Source organism: Bombina bombina, chromosome 4 (assembly GCF_027579735.1).
Source record: "Bombina bombina isolate aBomBom1 chromosome 4, aBomBom1.pri, whole genome shotgun sequence".
NCBI classification, from domain to species: Eukaryota; Metazoa; Chordata; class Amphibia; order Anura; family Bombinatoridae; genus Bombina; species Bombina bombina.
This window is the reverse complement of record NC_069502.1, coordinates 866,937,659-866,958,828: the sequence shown is the minus strand read 5'-3', so window position 1 is coordinate 866,958,828 and position 21,170 is coordinate 866,937,659. Positions and strand designations below refer to the sequence as shown.

The 21,170-nt window shown below is 35.2% G+C and overlaps 1 protein-coding gene across 1 annotated transcript in view; it reads left to right on the top strand.

The window, feature by feature from the left end:
* LOC128655666 (gastrula zinc finger protein XlCGF26.1-like) overlaps positions 1–20,311 on the top strand; it is a 49,823-nt gene extending 29,512 nt beyond the window's left edge. The window contains exon 4 of the mRNA XM_053709250.1: positions 18,504–20,311. Coding sequence (XP_053565225.1) covers positions 18,504–19,669 — 1,166 coding nt within the window. The 3' untranslated portion in view covers positions 19,670–20,311. The remainder of the gene's footprint in view (positions 1–18,503) is intronic.
* The last annotated feature ends 859 nt before the right edge of the window (positions 20,312–21,170 follow it).

The window sequence follows — 21,170 nt, the reverse complement described above, 5'->3', positions numbered from 1 at the left end:
AGAGTTCAAAAAATTATTACAACTTTATTATGAAACATTTTTAAAATCTTTTGCATGTAAAAACATGAAAATTCGGTTACAAGCATGTTACCAAGTACAAACAGCAACAGCCAAACATGTTTCGGGCCTAATGGCATAACTTGTGCTGTACCGGAGAGCTCTATTTAAAGGCATAGTTAATTAGCAAATACATGCACCTGTTACAAAATTTAACCCCTGACCTCCTCTTTAGTCAAGGTGAATGTTTCTTCCTGTTATGCCATATTAAGGCCATAAAATATACAACATAGAAAAATACTATATATGAAGACTATCATTCAAGAAAAATAGAAAAAGTATGCTACCCTTACTAAAAGCATATACATGTGTACTCTTATATATTAAAATATAATTTTATTTGATGTTAAACTTTTAGTAAAATAAATCAACATTGAGTTTAGACCAAAGGGGTGCTTGGTCTTAAGATTAAAACTCCAAAACACTTTCCTTTGGTTTAAAAGTCTCTCTGTCTCCTCCCCTCCTATGCCTAGGGACATGGTCTATGCCCTGTACTGTCAAAAGGGAATAGTTTGAGTTGTGTTCCTGCCTGAAATGTTTAGCTATAGGCGTAGTACTATCTGGGTTGCCTATATCCCTTAAATGTTGGAGTACCCTGTCGCGTAAGGCACGTTTTTTGTGTGCCCTACGTACTGTTTTTTACAACCTTGACATGTTAACAGGTAGATGACAAAAGTGGTATTACAAGAAATAATGAAACTTATGTCAAACTCCCTGTTAGTGGCACTGGACACAAATGTAGGTCCCTGTTGGACATGAGTGCAGGTTTTGCAAATTTTTCCTTGACATTTAATACAACCTATTCTCCTCATTAACCAAGACTGGTTCTTGTTGGATGGCAACATAGGAGGTAATAGGCTTCCTAAGGTTTTGGCTTTACGGGCTGAAAAATTGCATCCTTCTGGAATGTTTTTGTTTAATTTAACTTCACTCTTTAGGATTTTCTTATAGTCTTTGCTATAATTTGTTACAAAGTAAAATTTGTTGTTATTTCTCTTGTTCTGGGGATTTTTGTTACTTTTTATCATTAATAAATCCTCTCTTTTTAGTTCATCCACTCTCATTTTGATTTCTGCCAATAATTTATTGTCATAGCCTCGCGCTTTCAATCGCTGGCTGGTATTGGAAATATGTAACTGATATTTGTGTTCCATGATGCAATTTCTTTTAGTTCTAATCATTTGGCCATAAGGTATAGAATTAGTAGTGTGTTTAGGGTGACAAGAGGAAGAGTGAAGAATGGTGTTTCCTGCTGTGCTCTTTCTGTAAAGTTCAATCTCCAAAGAGTGTGTATCAATGGGAGATGTGAGTGTGACGTCCAAGAAATTAAGACTGTCTACACTGTCCATCATAGTGAACTTCAAGTTGAAATCATTGCTGTTGGCGTGGTCAAGGAACCAGTGAGCAAGAGAACCGTTCCTATCATCAATCAATCATCAATATATCTACCAAAGTAGACAATATTGTCACAAAGGTGATTAGTATCTCCAAAAACATGGCACAGCTCCCAAAAACCCATATACAAATTAGCATAAGATGGTGCAAATTTAGCACCCATAGCTGTGCCACGTTTTTTGGAGATAGTACTTGCCCTCAAAAATAAAAAAAAATTGTGAGTAAGTACTCAACTGCTGAATGTAAAAATTGAATAGTAAAAAATCATATGTGGTGAAGTTTGTAAGAAAAAACATTAAAGCTTCCAGTCCCTTATCATGAGGGATGGAAGTATAAGTGTCACACCAGGTTGTATGTTCAACCTGTTCGATAAGTGCAGTAGTGTCCCTTAAATAGCCATATAGACTAGTGACTATGGGCTGTAAAAAGATGTCAACTAAGTCTGATAATCTCTCGTTAAGGGGACAGTCTACACCAGAATTTTTAACCAACACAGTTATATAAATACACTTTTTAGCTTTGTGATTATCCTGTATCTAAGACTCTGCAAACTGCCCCCTTATTTCAGTTCTTTTGACAGACATCCATTTTAGCCAATGAGAGCTGGCTCACCTGAACTCCACGTGCGTGAGCACAGTGTTATCTATATGACACACATAAACTAACACCCTCTAGTGGTGAAAAACTGTCAAAATGCCCTGAGAGAAGAGGCGGCCTTTAAGGGTTTAGAAATTAGCATATGAACCTCCTAGGTTTAGCTTTCAACTAAGAATACCAAGAGAACAAAGCAAAATTGGTGATAAAAGTAAATTGGGAAAATTGTTTTAAATTACATTCTCTATCTGAATCATAAAAGTTTATTTTGGACTACACTGTCCCTTTAAGTGAACTAATACCAGGGGGATTCGTGGGATCCTTGTAAAGTTTGGGTAGGTGGTGGAATATAGGCATAGATGGATATTTGGGTAATAAATACTCCACCACCTTCTCAGAGATTACACTATCCAGTTTTGCTTTAGGAATAATCTCTGCTAGCAGTCTCCTATATGTGTCAGTAGGATCACAAGGTAGAAGTTGGTATACATCTGTATTAGTAGGCTGTCTATTGGCTTCATAGGTCAATATCTTTCTCTGAGGGACCAAACTGTTGTTCAGCATTACTTTCCCTCATAAGTTCCTGCATATCAGTCCTAGCTGCTTGGTCATTAAAATTAAAATTCAGTCTAGGATCACAATGTGTTATTGGTATCATCCTCATGTGTTACATTGAGCTCCACTAGATCATTTCCATAGAAATGTTTTTTCAAATCACTAACAAATCTGTTGACATCTAAAATGGTAGAAAACAAATCAAAATTACAACTAGGGGCAAAGCTTAGACCTTTTTGCAAGAGAGACATTTCTTGAGTATTGAGGTTTTTAGAGGCTAAATTAATAACATTATTCAGGGACGAGGTGTCCTGTAGGACACTTTCTTCCTCTGTGGGTATCGATTGTAGTTTGTTCCTTTCCCCTCGTCCCCTACTCCCTCTACGTATTTTCTTTTTTCTGAAGTGTCAGTCATATTCTGTCTCACTAAACGTGACTTTTTTTTAAATTGCTTAGGCCCTGATTTTTTACTACTATTAACATTTCAGTGTGTAGCTCTGTTCTTAAAAGGTGCTCTATAATCATTACCACTGGTCCACTTATAAACCTTATTCATTTCGTAATCTAACGTATCCCTATGCATTTTCTGTTGTAAATAGCCACAGTTCCTTTTTTAAAGGATCTCATATTGTCCTAGAAATGCTTATCATAATCTCTGAATTCTTGTTGATGTTGATGCTTTTTCAATTCTGTTTGCAACTCCTGCATATGTTGGATAAGTTGCAGTCTCTGTTTCTTTTTATATTCAATGAGTAAATCTATAAGGGCTTTAGAGCATGCTTTGAGCACATCATTCCATTTGGCTATGAATTCTTGGCAGGCGACCTGAAAAGAGGGGAATTTTGAAATCCTCAAACCCCTTGGAATTCTGGAATGTTGTTGATATATTTGTAAGGTTTTTATGTCCAATTCCAATCTAATGTCTTTTTTCCTAAGGTTATCCATTTGCTGGAACAAATCATCTAATACAGTTTCTATGTCCTCCAAAATGTCTTCCATATCAGATGAAGCACAGTCTATTGTAATATCTTTGAGGACATAAATACCCTCCATTTTTAGACACAGATGAGTCAATATGATGAAAACAGGAAAAAAGCTTATTTATAATCTTAAGTAAAGGAGATGTTGCAAGAGTGTGTTTTAACTGACTACTTTCCACCAAAATTTGTTGGGAGGTATAAAAGGAACAATATGGGGAAATGTATGAGTGCCCAGGTAGTGACAACTTTGCTTTATATTTGTTGCTTGTTCAGATTTTGGTATAAGGACAAAACTTTTATTTTATACATAATATCCCCTAGTTGGTATGCTCCATTAGTCTCACATACAGTCAGAACTTACTTTATATGATAATGGCCTTACTTTATATGATAATGGCAGCTCCGTGATCACTGCACAATGATGGAAAGCACCGGAGACAATGATTCCAAACGTGTATGTGTATATATATATATATATATATATATATATATATATATATATATATATATATATATATATATATATATATATATATATATATGTATATATATATATATATATATATATATATATATATATATACTGTGTGTGTGTGTGTATATATATATATATATATATATATATATATATATATATATATATATATATATATATATATATATATATATATATACTGTGTGTGTATATATATATATATATATATATATTAGTGATGCACCGAAATGGAAATTCTGGACCGAAACCGAATCCGAAAATCCAGGATGCACTTGGCCGAAAACCGAAACTGATACCGAAAATGTATTTTTTCAAATTAATTTTTTTAGTTTGGTTTTTTTGCATAATTAGAGCCAATAAAAAATCCCACACTTTTATTGAAAGTAACACACTAAAATTGGACAAAATTATCTTAAAACAATAATATGCTACACAATAATTTTACCAAGAAAAAACAAAAAAACAGGCAAACAATAATGCCATTTTCGGCCAAAATGTTTCTGCGACCAAATTTTGGTGCATCCCTACTTTAAAGAATTATAAATATCAATATACTGTATTATTCTTTATTTAGTTTTATGTAACACAATCATATTTAACAGGGTTTTTTTAATAATTATCCAAATAAAGTATAGTCCTAGAAAACTCATTATATGCAGAACAGTAAGTCAAGTAATAAACTTAAACAGCAGCTCTAGGCTAGCATCAAATTTGAAACATGCTACACAATCATTTTACCGAAAATAACAGGCTAAAAAACCGAAATAGCCAAAAATGCCATTTTCGGCCGAAACTTTCTGCGGCCGAAATTTCGGTGCATCCCTAATATATATATATATATACTGTGTGTGTGTGTGTGTATATATATATATATATATATATATATATATATATATATATATATATATATATATATATATATATATATATTTGTTTGTTTGTATATTTGACAAAGGGGGAGACCCCTAAACGTTATATTAAAGTATCTGTAAATTAAGACCCAGTGAGTGCCGTTCCGTTTTTGATGCACATATGAATCCTTATTGAGCACCCTGGGCACTTAAAGACTGAAGGGTTACTGGAGTGCTTTACCTAGTTTTGATGCCTATATATATATATATATATATATATATATATATATAAATTCAGGGCTCAAAATTGCCACTAGCCATTGGCAAATGGAAATGTAACAGTGTTGAGTGAAAGTTAGTGAGTGAATGTCTACAAATATTATTTAAAGGCATATTAAATATCCATGAAAGGGCAAAGATCGTTTTTTCCTCTAGGGCTATAGGGACCATATTAATGCTTAGACGGTTACTTCTGAGAGGGTAAACAGGGGCAGAGAGATTGGAGAGGAAAATGGAAAGTGGAGAAAAAGATAGCGTTAAGAAAGAGTGGAGAGAAAAAAGATTGAAGTGATTTGAGAGAGAAGAGAGAGTGTGAAGAGAAGATATGGCCTAAGAGAGAAGGGAGGCTAAAAAAGAGATTTAAGAGAGGAGGCAGTGGAGAAAGATAGATGAGAGATGATAGTTATAAAACAATTTTTCCAGGTCTGCTATTACCTCACATTGATGTCAACACTCTCTGCTTTCTCTCAGTTCAACAACTTCCTTTTTCTGCCCAGCTGTTGTCTTCCCCAGAACCCTAGTGGATGTTGCTAACTGCTATGCACTTATTTTTGTTAATTTTTTACTGTAGCATTATTTAAATTTATGGTATAAAAGAAACAATATTAAAAAATTACTGCACAATGAGGTATTTCACATTGGCTAAAAATTTACAAAGAGGAGAAGTTAGTGTGGTGTGGGCGGGATCAAAAGTTGCAAGTAACATTTTGGGCTGGCTAGTAGCTTAGGTCTTGAAATTTTGAGCCCTTTTATAGTCATATACATATTCATTTAAAAATATGCTGCCATTCTGATAACATCAGAGTGAGAATCTTATTGGAGCCTATGGAAGTGCACTCTCGTGATTGCAATGCTTCCTTGCAATGCGAATGCAAGTTCATGTTATCATTGCGCGTTACTCGTAATACCAGCGCACATTAGTGTGCGCTGGTATTACTCAGTGGAGCTCTAATATCGCTTGCACACAAGCGATATTTAGCGCTCCACTTGTAATTTAGTGTTTACATATTTTCACATAAGGTGCCAAAATTACACAATACAAACAAGCCACCTAGTGGTCATTAACATAATCAACATTATAAACCTTTTTAAAAACATACGTTTTATGACTTCACCTAGTGATTAAATAATTTACAACTCAAATATATTAAGTTAAACGGATAGTAAACACCAGAAATGTTATTGTTTAAAAAGATAGATAATACCTTTATTTACCATTCCCCAGTTTTCCATAACCAATACTGTTATAGAAATATACTTTTTTACCTCTGTAATTACCTTGTATCTAAACTTCTGGCAATTAGTGCTGACTCTTAAATAACTTCACGTGTGTGAGCAGAGTGTTATCTATATGAAACACATGAACTAACACCCTCTAGCTGAGAAAAACTGTCAAATGCATTCAGATGAGAGGCGGCCTTCAAGGGCTTAGGAATTAGCATATGAGCCTACCTAGGTTTAGCTTTCAACTAAGAATTACAAGAGAACAAAGCAAATTTGATGATAAAGGTAAATTAGAAAGTTGTTTAAAATTTGCATAACCATGAAGGTTTAATTTGGACTTTACTGTTTTAAGTTATATATGTTTTAAGTTTATATTAAGCTGTTTTATTAGGCTTTTAAAAAAAAAAATTTTACTGTGTAAATGTAATATTTGAGTTGTGAATTATTTTACCACTAGTTGTCATTACAACAAGGTTATATATCTCTTAATGTTAATGACTGCTATGTAATTTTGGAGCCTTGTGTAAAGATATTTAAATACTGATTACTTGGTTGGGGATAAGCATGATTAAAGGCTATTGTCAAGCATGAACTGTTGCTAGTTAATTGTTGGACGCTATGTAATAAATGAAATAAAGATCCATTGTTTTTGGATGTTTTTGAATTTATTCAGTAAGGAATGGAACTAATCAGGTATGCCTTTTGTTCCATATGCCAAATACAAGGCCATGTTCCCGCTACTATCTTCCATGTTGTAGGTTTGGGAAACAGTCCCTAAAGTCGACAGCGCCATTTCTGCTCATCTGGGGTTGCTGTATTCATCCATTCTGAGAAAGATTAACTGGTATTTCATGGCTGGTCTGTCCTTTTTAGGCAGTAGCAGACTGATTTGCTTGAGGAAATGTCTCCTCTTTGAAAGACACAATTGGGCTATAAGAGGCTGCTCCCAGTGGTCACTAGCAAAAGAACAAGCTACTAGGGATAGACTATATAGTTTTTTCAGGGCCGATACCGATTATTGACCGCCTTTCAGGCCGATAACCGATAACAGGGGCCGATATTCTGTACATTTAAAGTTTTGAAAAATCAACACAATTTCTACACAAATCTGGTATAAACTGAACATGCTTATTAAAATTTTAAACATTTGGGGGATGCTTCCGGGCAGCGGCCATGATGGTCGTTTATTTCAGTGGCTGAAGAGTTAAGCATATCTATCCACTGCATATCGCTTAACTACGGCTCCATCTAGAATTAAAATGCACTTATACTAAAACGACAACATATGCTGAACAGTTTGATCTAAAATGCGACGCCACCTTCTGTCCTGAAGTACTGGAACGGTGAGGTACGCAGTGGAGGCCTAGAAGCGGGCCAGACCTCTACCTAACCCCCCAGTTATCTGGGTATAGCAGCTTTGTAAGCTGTCCTTTCCCTTTCCCACCTAGCAGCACATAAGCCTTTGAGTATATATACTCATACCCTCCACTACCCACATCGCCAACAGCGCTATGGCACTAAAGTGGCAGCACCTCAAGGACACGGTGGCCAATTTACTAGAGGTGCATTACCGGAACTTATCTGATCTTATTATGGACAGATTTTGGGCACTATCGCAGTTGTGCACAGCCGTTAAAGATAACCAGATACATACAACAGCTTCATCTGAACGAACACCTATTGAGTGGACCTCAACGCATCTCATACTAGTACCCAGGCAGGATGAAAAACCTTCCGCAACTACAGCTGACCTAGTGGGTGGAGGCTACTTGGCATCCCTGACACATCCCTCCGCAGCTGCAGAGGATAATGGAGCTGGAACCCGGATTGATCAGAGTGACAGCTCTGGAGTCAGACAACAGCCTTCTGTAGAGCAGCTCATATCGGATGAAGCCTGCGGTCCTGGAAAATTACTCGGGGAACCATGAGAGGAAACACTGTGTTTCAAAACAGAAGCAGGTGGACCCGGGGCCTCCTTGCAGGGCCGAGAATAGGCCCCTAAAGCAGCCGACACAATGCCCCGCTCAACACTACGAAATACTGGACCGACATATATACCTTGCAGCTAATATTTTTCCTACAGTGGACTGTGGGACTACTCACCCTAGGCTTCCTGGCGACACATTACCTCTAGACTCCCACCGCAATGACTGTAGGCTAGAGGTGCTACTGGACACTACCATACAGGCAAAGTTCGGATCCTGGACTTGTAAGCAATGGGATTGTACACTAACTTTGCAACAGAAAGCTGGCATCGGCTGATGTTAATTATAAGTATTATTACCTCCCTTTATTTTTTGGCTCCTGACAAGTCTTATTTTGTGACTCTCTACGTAAAAAACTGAATGACGATTCTTTGATCTGAGACCCTATGTTTTATGTAAGAGGTAGCACAGTTTAATTGATTACTATAATACTTTAACAGCCTAATATTGTTGCCCTCTGAGGTTGTGCTTGAGTGTAGGGGGTCTATAAGCTGACTGACAAAGCTCCTTGATAAACACGGATCTATTTTACAAAGGCCAAATTTTGAACATTATATCAGGACTAACTTCTCTATGGCTCCAATGATAAGCTGGAGCTGTTTTAAAAATATGGATATTTTCTGTGAGACTCAGGTATCAAAGCTCTGCCTTGTTGGCGCTCTGTTTCTATAGGTCATATTTCTTTGGCTTGGGTATTGCTCTAGTGGGGGACTGCAATTTCTTAGTGCTGCCTGCTGCTAGACATGATCCATAAACTGCTTCCAATTATTTAAAATAGGAGTTGGTTGGATAATATAGTGTTATTCTTATGAAATAGTAGGCTAAGTTCCTATATAATTTCTCAATCATTTTGCTGCTATTATTTAAATTCCACTATAACACGTGGCCTTGCTGTATATTTGAGAGTATATGAATACTGAGATAAATAGTGAGTAATATGTTACTTAGCATGCTCCAGGGCTCAATCTACATTTATTCTATAATTATTAATAGAGCCTAACTCCATTTATCTCTATAGGAAAAGAGTGTGCTATTTAAACTGTATACAATAACTCCTTATGTTTATATATAAATATGCTCCATTATACTCTGGTCCTGAGCCTTGATCATACACCATCAAACATTTCTGCTACGTTTATAACCTGCCCAGGAATTCTTGCTTCTTTATTGAAAGAGCAATATGCTCCCTCTTCTGGGTCAAATATATACCTTCACTTATGTTACGACAATACTCCATTAAGGTCTGCATTTCTCTTTGGGTAACTGCTTACCTTCTGCCCCATCTCCGCTCTGTCTGCGGCTGAGACGGAGGGATGTATTAGGCGAAATTATACTTGATGGACTGCCCCCTTTTCAATCAGGGTGTTTGTCGTATTACCAAATAGCATTCCCTAGACAGAGAGGCTCCAAGGCATAACAAAGCACCAATATAGGACCCTCTCAAGGTACATTAGGGTGAGCATAAATAACTGATGGTCATTAATTGATATACAAAAGGATCCCTGAGTCATAAGAAATATAGCTTAGGCTCCCATTCTACAGCAATAGAAAGTGAACATATATGCTTACTTTTCACTGAGGTCTCATAAAACAGACTCTGTGGCAATGTATCAGTACTCCTCTGAATTCTAATTGCACAGCTGGTAATAATACCTTGGTCACATAACACATCACAAAAATACCATCATTTATAAACTAGTCACCTGGAATCTTATGTCTCAAGATGACTACAGATAATCTGCAGTTTTGTTGTTTTTATATTGTTGAAGCATGTTATAACTATATCCTTGACACGATACTCTTACCCAAGCTACATGTAGCAACTTCAAGGCTACTGTTACCACCTAGTTTACCCTCTAGTCAATGATGTTATACTGCATCATGACCCAAGAGTGGTCCTCAAATTATATTACCCCTTTTGTTATGTTATATATATATATATATATATATATATATATATATATATATATATATATATATATATATATATATATATATATATATATATATATATATATATATATACATAGGCCCAAGAGTGGCCGTTAGCTTAAAGGGGTCACCTTAAAATATAAACTGAGGTTTATTTTCTGTTGCAATATGTACAACATATATGTGAATTTGAACCCTGGATTGGGAGGTACTGTATTGTATTGCATTGTTTTATTTCTGTTTCCTTTTTTTTTCCTGCATGTACCTATCATATTGCATCTGGGATTGTTTGTAACTGTTTATCTGAAACCTCAATAAAAACGTGTTCTTAAAAAAAAAAAGACAAAGCTTTAAAGGGGAAATTTTTTTTGAAAAAAACATTTAAAAGTTAACAACTGGGAAAAATAAAGTGCTTGAAAATTAACTTATTAAAGGGCTTCCCAAAACATAGAAAAATTGCATAAATCCCTTTTAAACCACACACTGATATAAAATAAATTTAAGTCACTACTGCAAAGCTAGACACTACACAATTTCTTTAATACTCTTAGTTAAGTAGAAAAACATTATAGTGCAGAAAGCATAACATTTCAGCATTTTCTCCTGTTAAATGGCTTCTGTTTTTTTCATATATTGCTGCCACTTCACTAAAAACAAGCTCATTTGGTACACTTTACAGATAAGGTTTGAAAGTAAAGTAAAGTAATGTATATGTATATATATATATATATATATATATATATATATATATATATATATATATATATATATATATACTGCCTATACTGCCACTTGACAGGGAAAGAAAGGACATGCTAGAATATCAGTGTTAGGATTATTTATTTGCTTAAATGTTTAATATGCTCCATATTTACTGGATTGCAAATACCTCCCCTGGTACTGAGGAGTGGACTATAAGTTTCTTGATTTTGTCACTTATGGACAGTTTTATACATGTGTAACAGGACCACCTAATGATCAGACCATTGTTATCCACTGCTAGAGAATAATGTAACTAGTCTCCTATACTGCATAGCTTTCTACTCAAGGTTTGTTGTGGACATTTAATTGATGTGCCTGAACTATATTTTTTTTAATGTTTTTTTCTATGCCCATGAAAGGGGAAAATAAAATATTTAAATTAAAAAATGGTCAAATATAGCAGGTTTAGTGAAATGTTTTGCAAATGGGTAAAATGTATCAGAATGCAACAAATAAATAATGTTCTATTTGTGACAGCAATTAGCAAGCAGATTTATTTTATGTATTGCTGACCCTTCTGAGCAACTCAAAAGTAATTTAGCTTTGTGTACTTCAGTGAAACTATGTAGCTTTAAGTGCCACTTAAAGATCACATTTTCCATTTCACAAATCATATATATTTGTTTAAGTCTATCTACAGGCCTGCCATTGGGGGTATGGTAGTTGGTAACTGAGCTCCCAGGAACACATGGGCTTGGACTCTGTTATCAGTGCTATTTATTATTAGATGCTATGCTATGTCCAGCTTATACAGTATGTGCTATAGATGATTTGTGTGGTGATTTGTGTCACTTAAAACGACATAGATTCCCTGAAGTACACAGAGCTAAATTTCTTTTGATTGGCTCCATATCGGTAATATCAGTAAGTTTCTGGCCGATACCGATTATTTCAAAAATTCCAAATATCGGCCCTAATAATCATATATATCGGTCTATCCCTACAAGCTACTGAGCCATTGTTAATTTCTAGTTGCTTTTCTCTCTTTGTCCACTTCTACCCTTGCCAGATGACCACCATTCCTGAAGCAGAATAGCACCTCTTTCAAAGGCTGATAGTAGATGTGTCGTCCTTATAAGGTTGCTGTAGACTGAAAAAACTACCATACCCACAGTCCAAATTGTGCATCAAGGATGCAGACTGGACCAAATCCGCTGAGGCTCACATAAGAACACACAGTTCCAGAGCACAGAGATGTACAAGGGCTAAAAACTATAAGACTTTATTGCCAAAAGTTAAAAATATAGGCCCCATGAATTTGAAACTTGAAGGTTTCCATAGGAGGTCTATTTAAGCTGGCATATTTCCTGTTTCTACCAGCTGTCAGTGTACCCTGTGCTAATGGCTAGAGATTTATCCAATCTAGGATTGTCTGAAATTCCGTAAGGTCAGTCTCGGCATCCACAAATCTGTACAAAAATCTTCTCTGCGGTTCCAGATCTTGGTGCGGTCACATAGCTTGACAAACAACGGATCCCTTTAAGCGTCAGGTATTTTGAGCAATGCAGAAGCTGAACACTTGCAAATTAGATTGTAGGAGAGAAGAACAAATGGGAAGCTACAATTTACACAGAATGCCCTATAAAAGTAACATTGTAACGGCAGGACAGTGAGCTTGAAAAAGACTGCACATCAGTGAAACGCCTTGCTCAAAATACCTGACACTTAAGGGGATCCGTTGTTTGTCAAACTATGTGACCGCACCAAAATCTTGAACCGAAGAGAGGATTTTTGTACAGATCCGTGGATGCCGAGACTGGACTTCAAGTTCGGCAGGACCAGACACATCTAGAAGGGTCAATACATAGACACTGACAGAGATTTCCCAAAAGCAATAAATACAGACAAGGAAAACTTACCGGTGTAAGTAAATAATTGCAACTTATTTTCACGGTTCTGGCTTTCATTTTAAAGAGCGCTGACTCTTTTCTCTTTCAGCACACCATTCACCAAATGTATCCCTCTCTGGTCCACATTTCTTCAGAAAGTGGATTCATATGGATATATTTAAACTGGATTTTCTTGTATATATATATATATATATATATATATTCGATTGCATTTGATCTGTTTTTATGTATTTTTTTGATGAATGTTTTTATTAATTGCTCTTTATATATATATATATATATATATATATATATATATATATATATATATATATATGTAAATAAAATAAAATGTTTTATTAAATTTGATTGCACATCCAGGCATATTGCGTTTATAGATTGTCAGGGGTTTTTCCCTGCTTTGTTTGCCATGTACTGCTGGCAGCCATTTTACTCCCATCTCTTGCTGACTGTGGTGCATAGTGCGTGATGCTGCTCATTTCCTGCACGCCCTTTTATGGACAGACTGGTGTACATCATCCATGTGAGACACGTTGCAGTCTCAGAATTGTGATGTCATCACATATTATTTAGAGGGCCTCTGTTCAGTATGCTTTGCCCTTGCGTTGTCTTAGACCTGTTTGTGAGTTCCAGTTCCTGTGTATTACCTGGCTGTCTGACGTCCCTCCTGGTTCCTGATCCCTGGCTTGTTCCTGACTCTGCTGTTCTCCTTGTTCCTGATTCAGGCTTGTCTGACTACTCGCTTTGGCTCCTGACTCGGCTCATCTGACTTCGCTTTGGCTCCTGACTCGGCTCGTCTGACTACCAGCTCTGGTTTTGACTCCTGGCTTATTATTTGACTTGTGGACTTTTTATTATTTTTTGTTATTAATAAAGGTGTGATTATTTTTGCACTTCTCGTCTTAGTCTGATTCCTGGCACCCTGACATAGATTTAGCAATGGATACTGCGCTATATACTATTTTCTTTGATTCGATTAGGCATTTTTGGGGAATAGAGGCCCTTTTCTCTTCAGTCTCTTAGCTTTATATAAACTTTATCCAGCGCACAACCATAACTTTTGTTTCTGGTAGGCAAACCAATCCCTTGTCTTGGGGACCTCCTTCCTTTAGCCAGTATGGACTGTGATCATGACAGATGACAACCTGAATGGTTGAGGAGCTGTCTGGGAGTCTTTGAGAGTGTAGGGAGTTTGGTCTCCTCTGAGGAGACAAGTCTAGCAATAAACATGCAGGAACTCCACGCAATCTTCGAGGCTCTACAGTGTTGGCCCAGCAGCAGACAGGGATCCATTTGATTTCAGTCAGAAAATGTCTCAGCAGATATTTACTTAAATCATTAATCATGTCTAATTTAGAGTTTCCTGGAGATTAAGGAAGTGTGCTGTATAATTAAATAGACAGATTGCCATCATTCAGTTTCTAGGAGTGGAAAATTGGGAGACTGCAACTTCACCCGGTAGAGTGGAATCTGAACCAAGAGTTAGACCAAATCATGAGACATTGGGGTTTGCCAGCGATGGACTTTATGGCTTCTTGCCTTAATCACAGCCTACCTTGCTATTTTGCCAGGTTTCAGGGATTCTCAAGCAGATCTAGTAGATACCCTAGTCGTTTCCAGGTCATTCAGACTGATCTACAGTTTCCTCCATTGTCATTGCTATGCAGAGTGATAGCCAGAAGCAAGCAGTGATTTTGCTTGCTCCAGCATGGTCTCGCAGGACTTGATACACAGACCTGATTCAAAAGTCCTCTTGCCTGCTTGGAAGCTTTCTGTCAGAAAAGGCCTTGTCTCACAAGGTCCATTCTTTCATCAGGAACTCAGAACTCTTTGATGGACTGGCATTGAACACCTAATAATGTCTAACAGAGGTTTGTCCAATGGGGTCATTGATATCTTAATTCAAGTCAGAAAGCCTGTTACCAGAAATATCTACCACAGTGTATGAAAAACTTTATTTGGCGTGGTGTACTTAAAAATAGATACTGTTGGTGTTCCTTTTAAATTCCTAGAGTACTTTTTACAGGATAGCTTGGAGCAAGGCTTATCAGCCAGTTCTCTTAAAGAGACATGAAACATTCTGAAATTGTGAGCTTTACAGTTCTTGTTAAGAAATAGTGCAGAAAACTGTTATATTCCACACAGCCATTGGCTGCACACTCTAGTGGCCTATTTATAACTGTCTCTAATTGGCCACAGCAGAGAAGGTAACCTAAGTTACAACATGGCAGCTTCCATTGTTTTATAGACACTAAAACGTTACATTTATTTTGTCAATAGGAACAGTCTAGTCAAAAATAAACTTTCATGATTCAGAAAGGGCATGTAATTTTACTTTTATCATCAATGTTGCTTTGTTCTCTTGGTATTCTTAGTTGAAAATTAAACCTAGGAGGCTCATATGCAAATTTCTTAGCCATTAAAGGTTGCCTCTTGTCTGAATGCATTTTTACATTTTTCACCACTAGAGCCTGTTAGTTCATGTGTGTCATATAGATAACATTGTGTTCATGCCCGTGGACTTACATAGGTAAAAAGTATATTAATATAACTGTGTTGGTTATGCAAAACTGGGGAATGGGTAATAAAGGGATTATCTATCTTTTTAAACAATAACAATTCTGGTGTAGACTGTCCCTTTAAACAGCTAATTTATTAAAAAATAAATCTACATGCTATTCTTAGACTAATCTTTTCTTTGAATGCTTCATTCTATCTAGCATTTATTGTCCCTTTAAGGGTCAGATTTTGATCATATCTGTTCTGTATCACAAGAAAATTGACAAAATTCATGATATTCAGACCTTTGTTCAGCCCTTGATTAGAATTAAGATTCTGATTCAGCCAGTTACTCCTCCTTGGATTTGGGGATTTTCAAGCTCCTCCACTTGAACCTAAGTAGTTCCCCCCATGTGCCTAAACTTATAGCAATACTTAAAAGTGACGTCTTCACTACCTTGATGTGGCAAGGAATCTTATGTTCTGTGTGGAAGCCACAAAATCCTTCAGACTCTCTTCTTCTTTGTTAGTCTATTTTTCTGGACCACGAAAGAATCACAAAGCTACAGCAGTTACTTTAGCTGTTTAGCTTAAGGCCTTAATTCATAAGGCATACTTCTGTGGGGACAACTTATAGTAGTTTTGTGTGCTTCACTGCTTAGGTATTTGATCCCATATGTGATGATCTTGTTGACTCTCACCATGTTATGAATGAACACAAAATTCATCCTTACCTGATAATTTATTTCATGATGGTGAGAGTCCACAAGCACCACCCTTGTTATTCTGTACAGCTGGTGGCAGGACTTCTAGTGGTGTGGAGTGTAATTCCACATGGGATGATCTTGTGGACTCTTGCCATCATGAAAGAAATTAATTTATTAAGTAAGCAAAACCTACTTTACATTATGAAATTGCCATGCAGAGGCGCCATACTGCCATACTGATATAGTATTATTTTACCTTCTGTATTGATTACTCACATTCTTGCTTTAATTTACCTCTTAAACTTTACATTTTAACAATGCATAACATGTTTCAGAATTGCAAATGAAACATTATTGCAATATACATTCATTATTTTTTGAAACCTTTTGTTGTAAAATACATCTAAAAAATGTTTTTGTTTAATTTTCTCCCAGGGAGGCTTGGGTTAATGCTTTAAAGGGACACTGTAGCCAACAAATTTCTTTTGTGATTCAGATAGAGCATGCAATTTTAAGCAACTTTCTCATTTACTCCTATTATCAAATTGTCTTAATTTTCTTGTTATGTTTATTTGAAAAGCAAGAATGTAAGTTTAGATGCCGGCCCATTTTAGGTGAACAACCTGGGTTGTCCTTGCTGATTGGACAGCACCTTAAAACAAGTGCTGTCCATGGTTCTGAACCCACAATTTGCTGGCTCCTTAGCTGAGATGCCTTCTTTTCAAATAAAGATTGCAAGAGAATGAAGAAAAATTGATAGTAGAAGTAAATTAGAAAGTTGCTTACAATTACATGCTCTATCTGAATCATGAAATACATTTTTTGACTACAGTGTCCCTTTAAGGCAATTTTTGCATACTTTTGTTTACTTTTTACTCCCTCCCTAAACTTCTATGGTGTCACATGCTTTTAAAAGATGGATAATCTTTAGTGAAATTCTTTCTAATGGTAAACAAGTTGTGTAAGTACTTTGTTCTAGGAGACAGGGAAATCAGTGAAAAGAATAAACATAAAACAATATACTCATTTGACAAAATAAAGCTGCAGTTTTCCTTGCAAAATGATTCTTGTATATGAAGGTTTATAATTATGTAGTTTACAATTTGTGTTTAGTGTCCCTTTAAATAATGTACTTTTTTCAGATTGGTATACAGTTTGGCAATCAAAAGTTGTCATCAAGTGGACACTTCAAATTTACTGGTTTCTAGGGTTTGAGTGATTACGCTACCCTTAAATCAGGGAGACCACCTAATGGATTTAAATATGAAATTGAAGTACAAGTAATTCTATTATTTAGTTTTAGTGCATTTTAAAGATTACATTTTCTATGCATTAAAGGAACGTGTTTTGTATTTTAAAATTAGATCATAAAAAACAAATAAAAGCAGTACATACCTGTCTTTAAAATACAACCTTGCTTCATTTCCTGCTTGCTGCCAACCCAGAGCTGATATGGGAGTAATTCTTGTGAGTTAGCTTTTGGGGGGAATGTGCTTTTTGATTGGCAGTGTAACTCTCCAATGGCATTGGTGACTGATTTTTTTTTTCTTTCTAAATAAACTTTCATGCCACTGAATTATTCATCATAAAAAATGTATATTTAACTACACTACAAATGCATATATTGCCTAGAGATCCAACAGCATGTAGTGAAAAGGAAGCGAGCACTAAAGCAGCAGTTGTTCACACAAACAATAATTATAAATAGTTTTGTGACTGAAATCATTTTATTAATTAAATTTTATGTGAACATTTTAAAATTACTATTTTATTAATTGCAATAGGAAAAAATGTAATAGCAAAATTAATTCCAGACATATTTATTTGTTTATGTTCATTATATGGTTATTTTAAATAATATACATTACTTTTTAAAGAAATGTTAATCTGATGTGTAGAACATTTTCCTTAAAGGAAAGTAAAGGACGTGGTATAAATGCAAAATTCGAAAAAAAAAATAATAATAATAAAGCTGAATACTTTGTGCACATAAGCAACAATTATAAAGAGTAGTTTTGGATCTGAAATAATTGTGTTGCTCACATTGTCTATGAACATAATATAAAAGCTGTACGTACATGTAAGAAAAATAACAGGTAAAAGTTTACATTCATTTCTATTTATTTTAGTGATTGACAAATGGAATACAGAGGCATCCTTAAAAATAGCCCCTAATGTTCAGTAAACTGCATTTAAGCTTTAGCATGAAGGCTGGGAAAAGGTCTAGGAGCCATAACCTGTCTTATACCTACTTATTCAGAACATTTAAAATGTTCTCAAAAAGAAAATAATTATGCCAATAATAAATAACATAACTCTTATATTTCTTATTAACAGGTGAATTCACAAACTGCAGTTATTCTGGTCAGAGTGCAGATGCTTCTTTCAGTCTTCTCCTAAATCAAAGAAACCACGTAGGAAATGTATGTTCTGAATGTGGGAAATGCTTTACAGAGAAATCATTTCTTTTTGACCACCTGAAATCTCATACAGGAAAGAAAGCATTTTCATGTTCTGTCTGTGGGAAATGTTTTACTTCCAAATCAGATCTTATTACCCATCACAAAATTCATACAGGAGAAAACGAATTTTCATGTTCTGAATGTGGTAAATGTTTTACTCGGAAATCATATCTTATTAGGCATCAGAATATTCACTCAGGAGAAAAAGCCTTTTCATGTTCTGAATGTGAGAAATGTTTTACTCGGAAATCATATCTTATTAGGCATCACAAAATTCATACAGAAGAAAAAGCATTTTCATGTTCTTACTGTGGGAAATGTTTTACTCAGAAATCAAATCTTATTGAACATCAGAAAATTCATACAGGAGAGAAAGCATTTTCATGTTCTGAATGTGGGAAATGTTTTACTCGGAAATCATGCCTTATTAGGCATCACAAAGTTCACACAGGAGATAAAGCATTTTCATGTTCTGACTGTGGGAAATGTTTTACTCAGAAATCAAATCTTATTGAACATCAGAAAATTCATACAGGAGAGAAAGCATTTTCATGTTCTGAATGTGGGAAATGTTTTACTCGGAAACCAGATCTTATTGTGCATCACAAAATTCACACAGGAGAAAAGGCATTTTCTTGTTCTGACTGTGGGAAATGTTTTACTCACAAATCAAATCTTATTGATCATCAAAAAAATCATACAGGCGAGAAGGCATTTTCATGTTCTGAATGTGGGAAATGTTTTATTCGGAAATCATATCTTATTATGCATAACAAAATTCACACAGGAGAAAAAGCATTTTCATGTTCTTACTGTGGGAAATGTTTTACTTGGAAATCAAATCTTATTGATCATCTGAAAATTCATACAGAAGAGAGAGAATTTTCATGTTCTGAATGTGGAAAATGCTTTTCTCAGAAATCATATCTTATTATGCATCACAAAATTCACAAAGGAGAAAAAGCATTTTCATGTTCTGACTGTGGGAAATGTTTTACTCGGAAATCGACTCTTATTGATCATCAGAAAATTCACACATGATAGGAAGAATTTTCATGTTCTGACTGAGGAAAATGTTTTACTCAGAAATCAACTCTTATTGATCTTCAGAAAATCCATACATGAGAGAAAGCATTTTCATGTACTGAATGTGGAAAATGTTTTACTCATAAATCAGATCTTATCAGACATCAGAAAATTCATACAGGAGAGAAAGAATTTTTGTGTTTTTAATGTGTTAAATGTTTTACTTAGAAATCAAATGTATTACTCATCAGAAAATTCATATTAAAGGAAATTAGAGCTTAACCTCTTAAGTGTAGAGGCACTTAGTCATCATCTGTACAATGTATAGAGGGCTGGTGATGACTACATGTGGTCCTCTGGTGGACGATCTTTTGGAGCTGTTTTAGGATCCCTCTGCATCTCAAGTGGTTACAAGTTGGCCCAGTGTGTTAGTCATCCCCAAGGGAATCTGGGGGCCCTATATAGGTTTGAATAGCTAAGTGATCACCTGGCACAAATAAAATGTGTATTTATTCTGAATTTATATTTAATTTTCCTTATTTTAGAAAGATCACCTAATGCAATTATAGATCCACAAAAGTTTGGACTATATAGGTCAGATAAAAACGTACAACTATGTTTATTAAAATTGTAATAAACATATGAATTTGTTCAAAACTTTTGTTCTAGGTTTCTCATACATTTATAGAATATACATAAAATAATAGTATAGTTTAAATCTGGGAAAAAACAATACATAGTTTGTGTGGGTTTCTCACTTTGAAATGATTTCCAGTAGTGCTTAAAGGGACACTGAACCCAAATTATTTATTTCATGATTCATATAGAGCATGGAATTTAAGCAACTTTCTAATTTACTCCCATTATCAATTTTTCTTCGTTCTTTTGTTTTCCTTATTTGAAAAAGAAGGCATCCAAGCTAAGGAGCCAGCTAATTGTTGGTTCAGAACCATGGACAGCACTTGTTTATTGGTGCTGTCCAATCAGCAAGGACAACCCAGGTTGTTGACCAAAAATGGGCCGGCATCTAAACTTACATTCTTGCTTTTCAAATAAAGATACCAAGTGAATGAAGAAAATTTGATAGTAGGAGTAAATTAGAAAGTTGCTTAAAATTGCATGCTCTGTCTGAATCCCGAAAGAAAAAATTTGGGTTCAGTGTCCCTTTAAATGTGAGCAGCATCTAAAAATGGCTCAGCACAGGGGTGTGAAATGGTTCAGCAGTGAAGGGTCGAAAAGGACATTAAAAACTTAAAGATTGTTATATAAAATGTTAAATGATGTGAATTAAAACTATTTTGTAATATGCATTCATTTTTTATTTTGTAATGTAACGCTGTAAATTGTTTTCTTTCCAAATCCCATGCTTTATAGAAATGGGAGCTGCCATGTTGAAATCTATATCTCTCTTTTTTAAATAGACAGTTTAGCCTCAATGTTTTCCCCGTTTAATTTGTTTCCAATTATCCATTTTACCTGCTGAAGTCCATTAAATGCTTTACAAATAACTAATTGA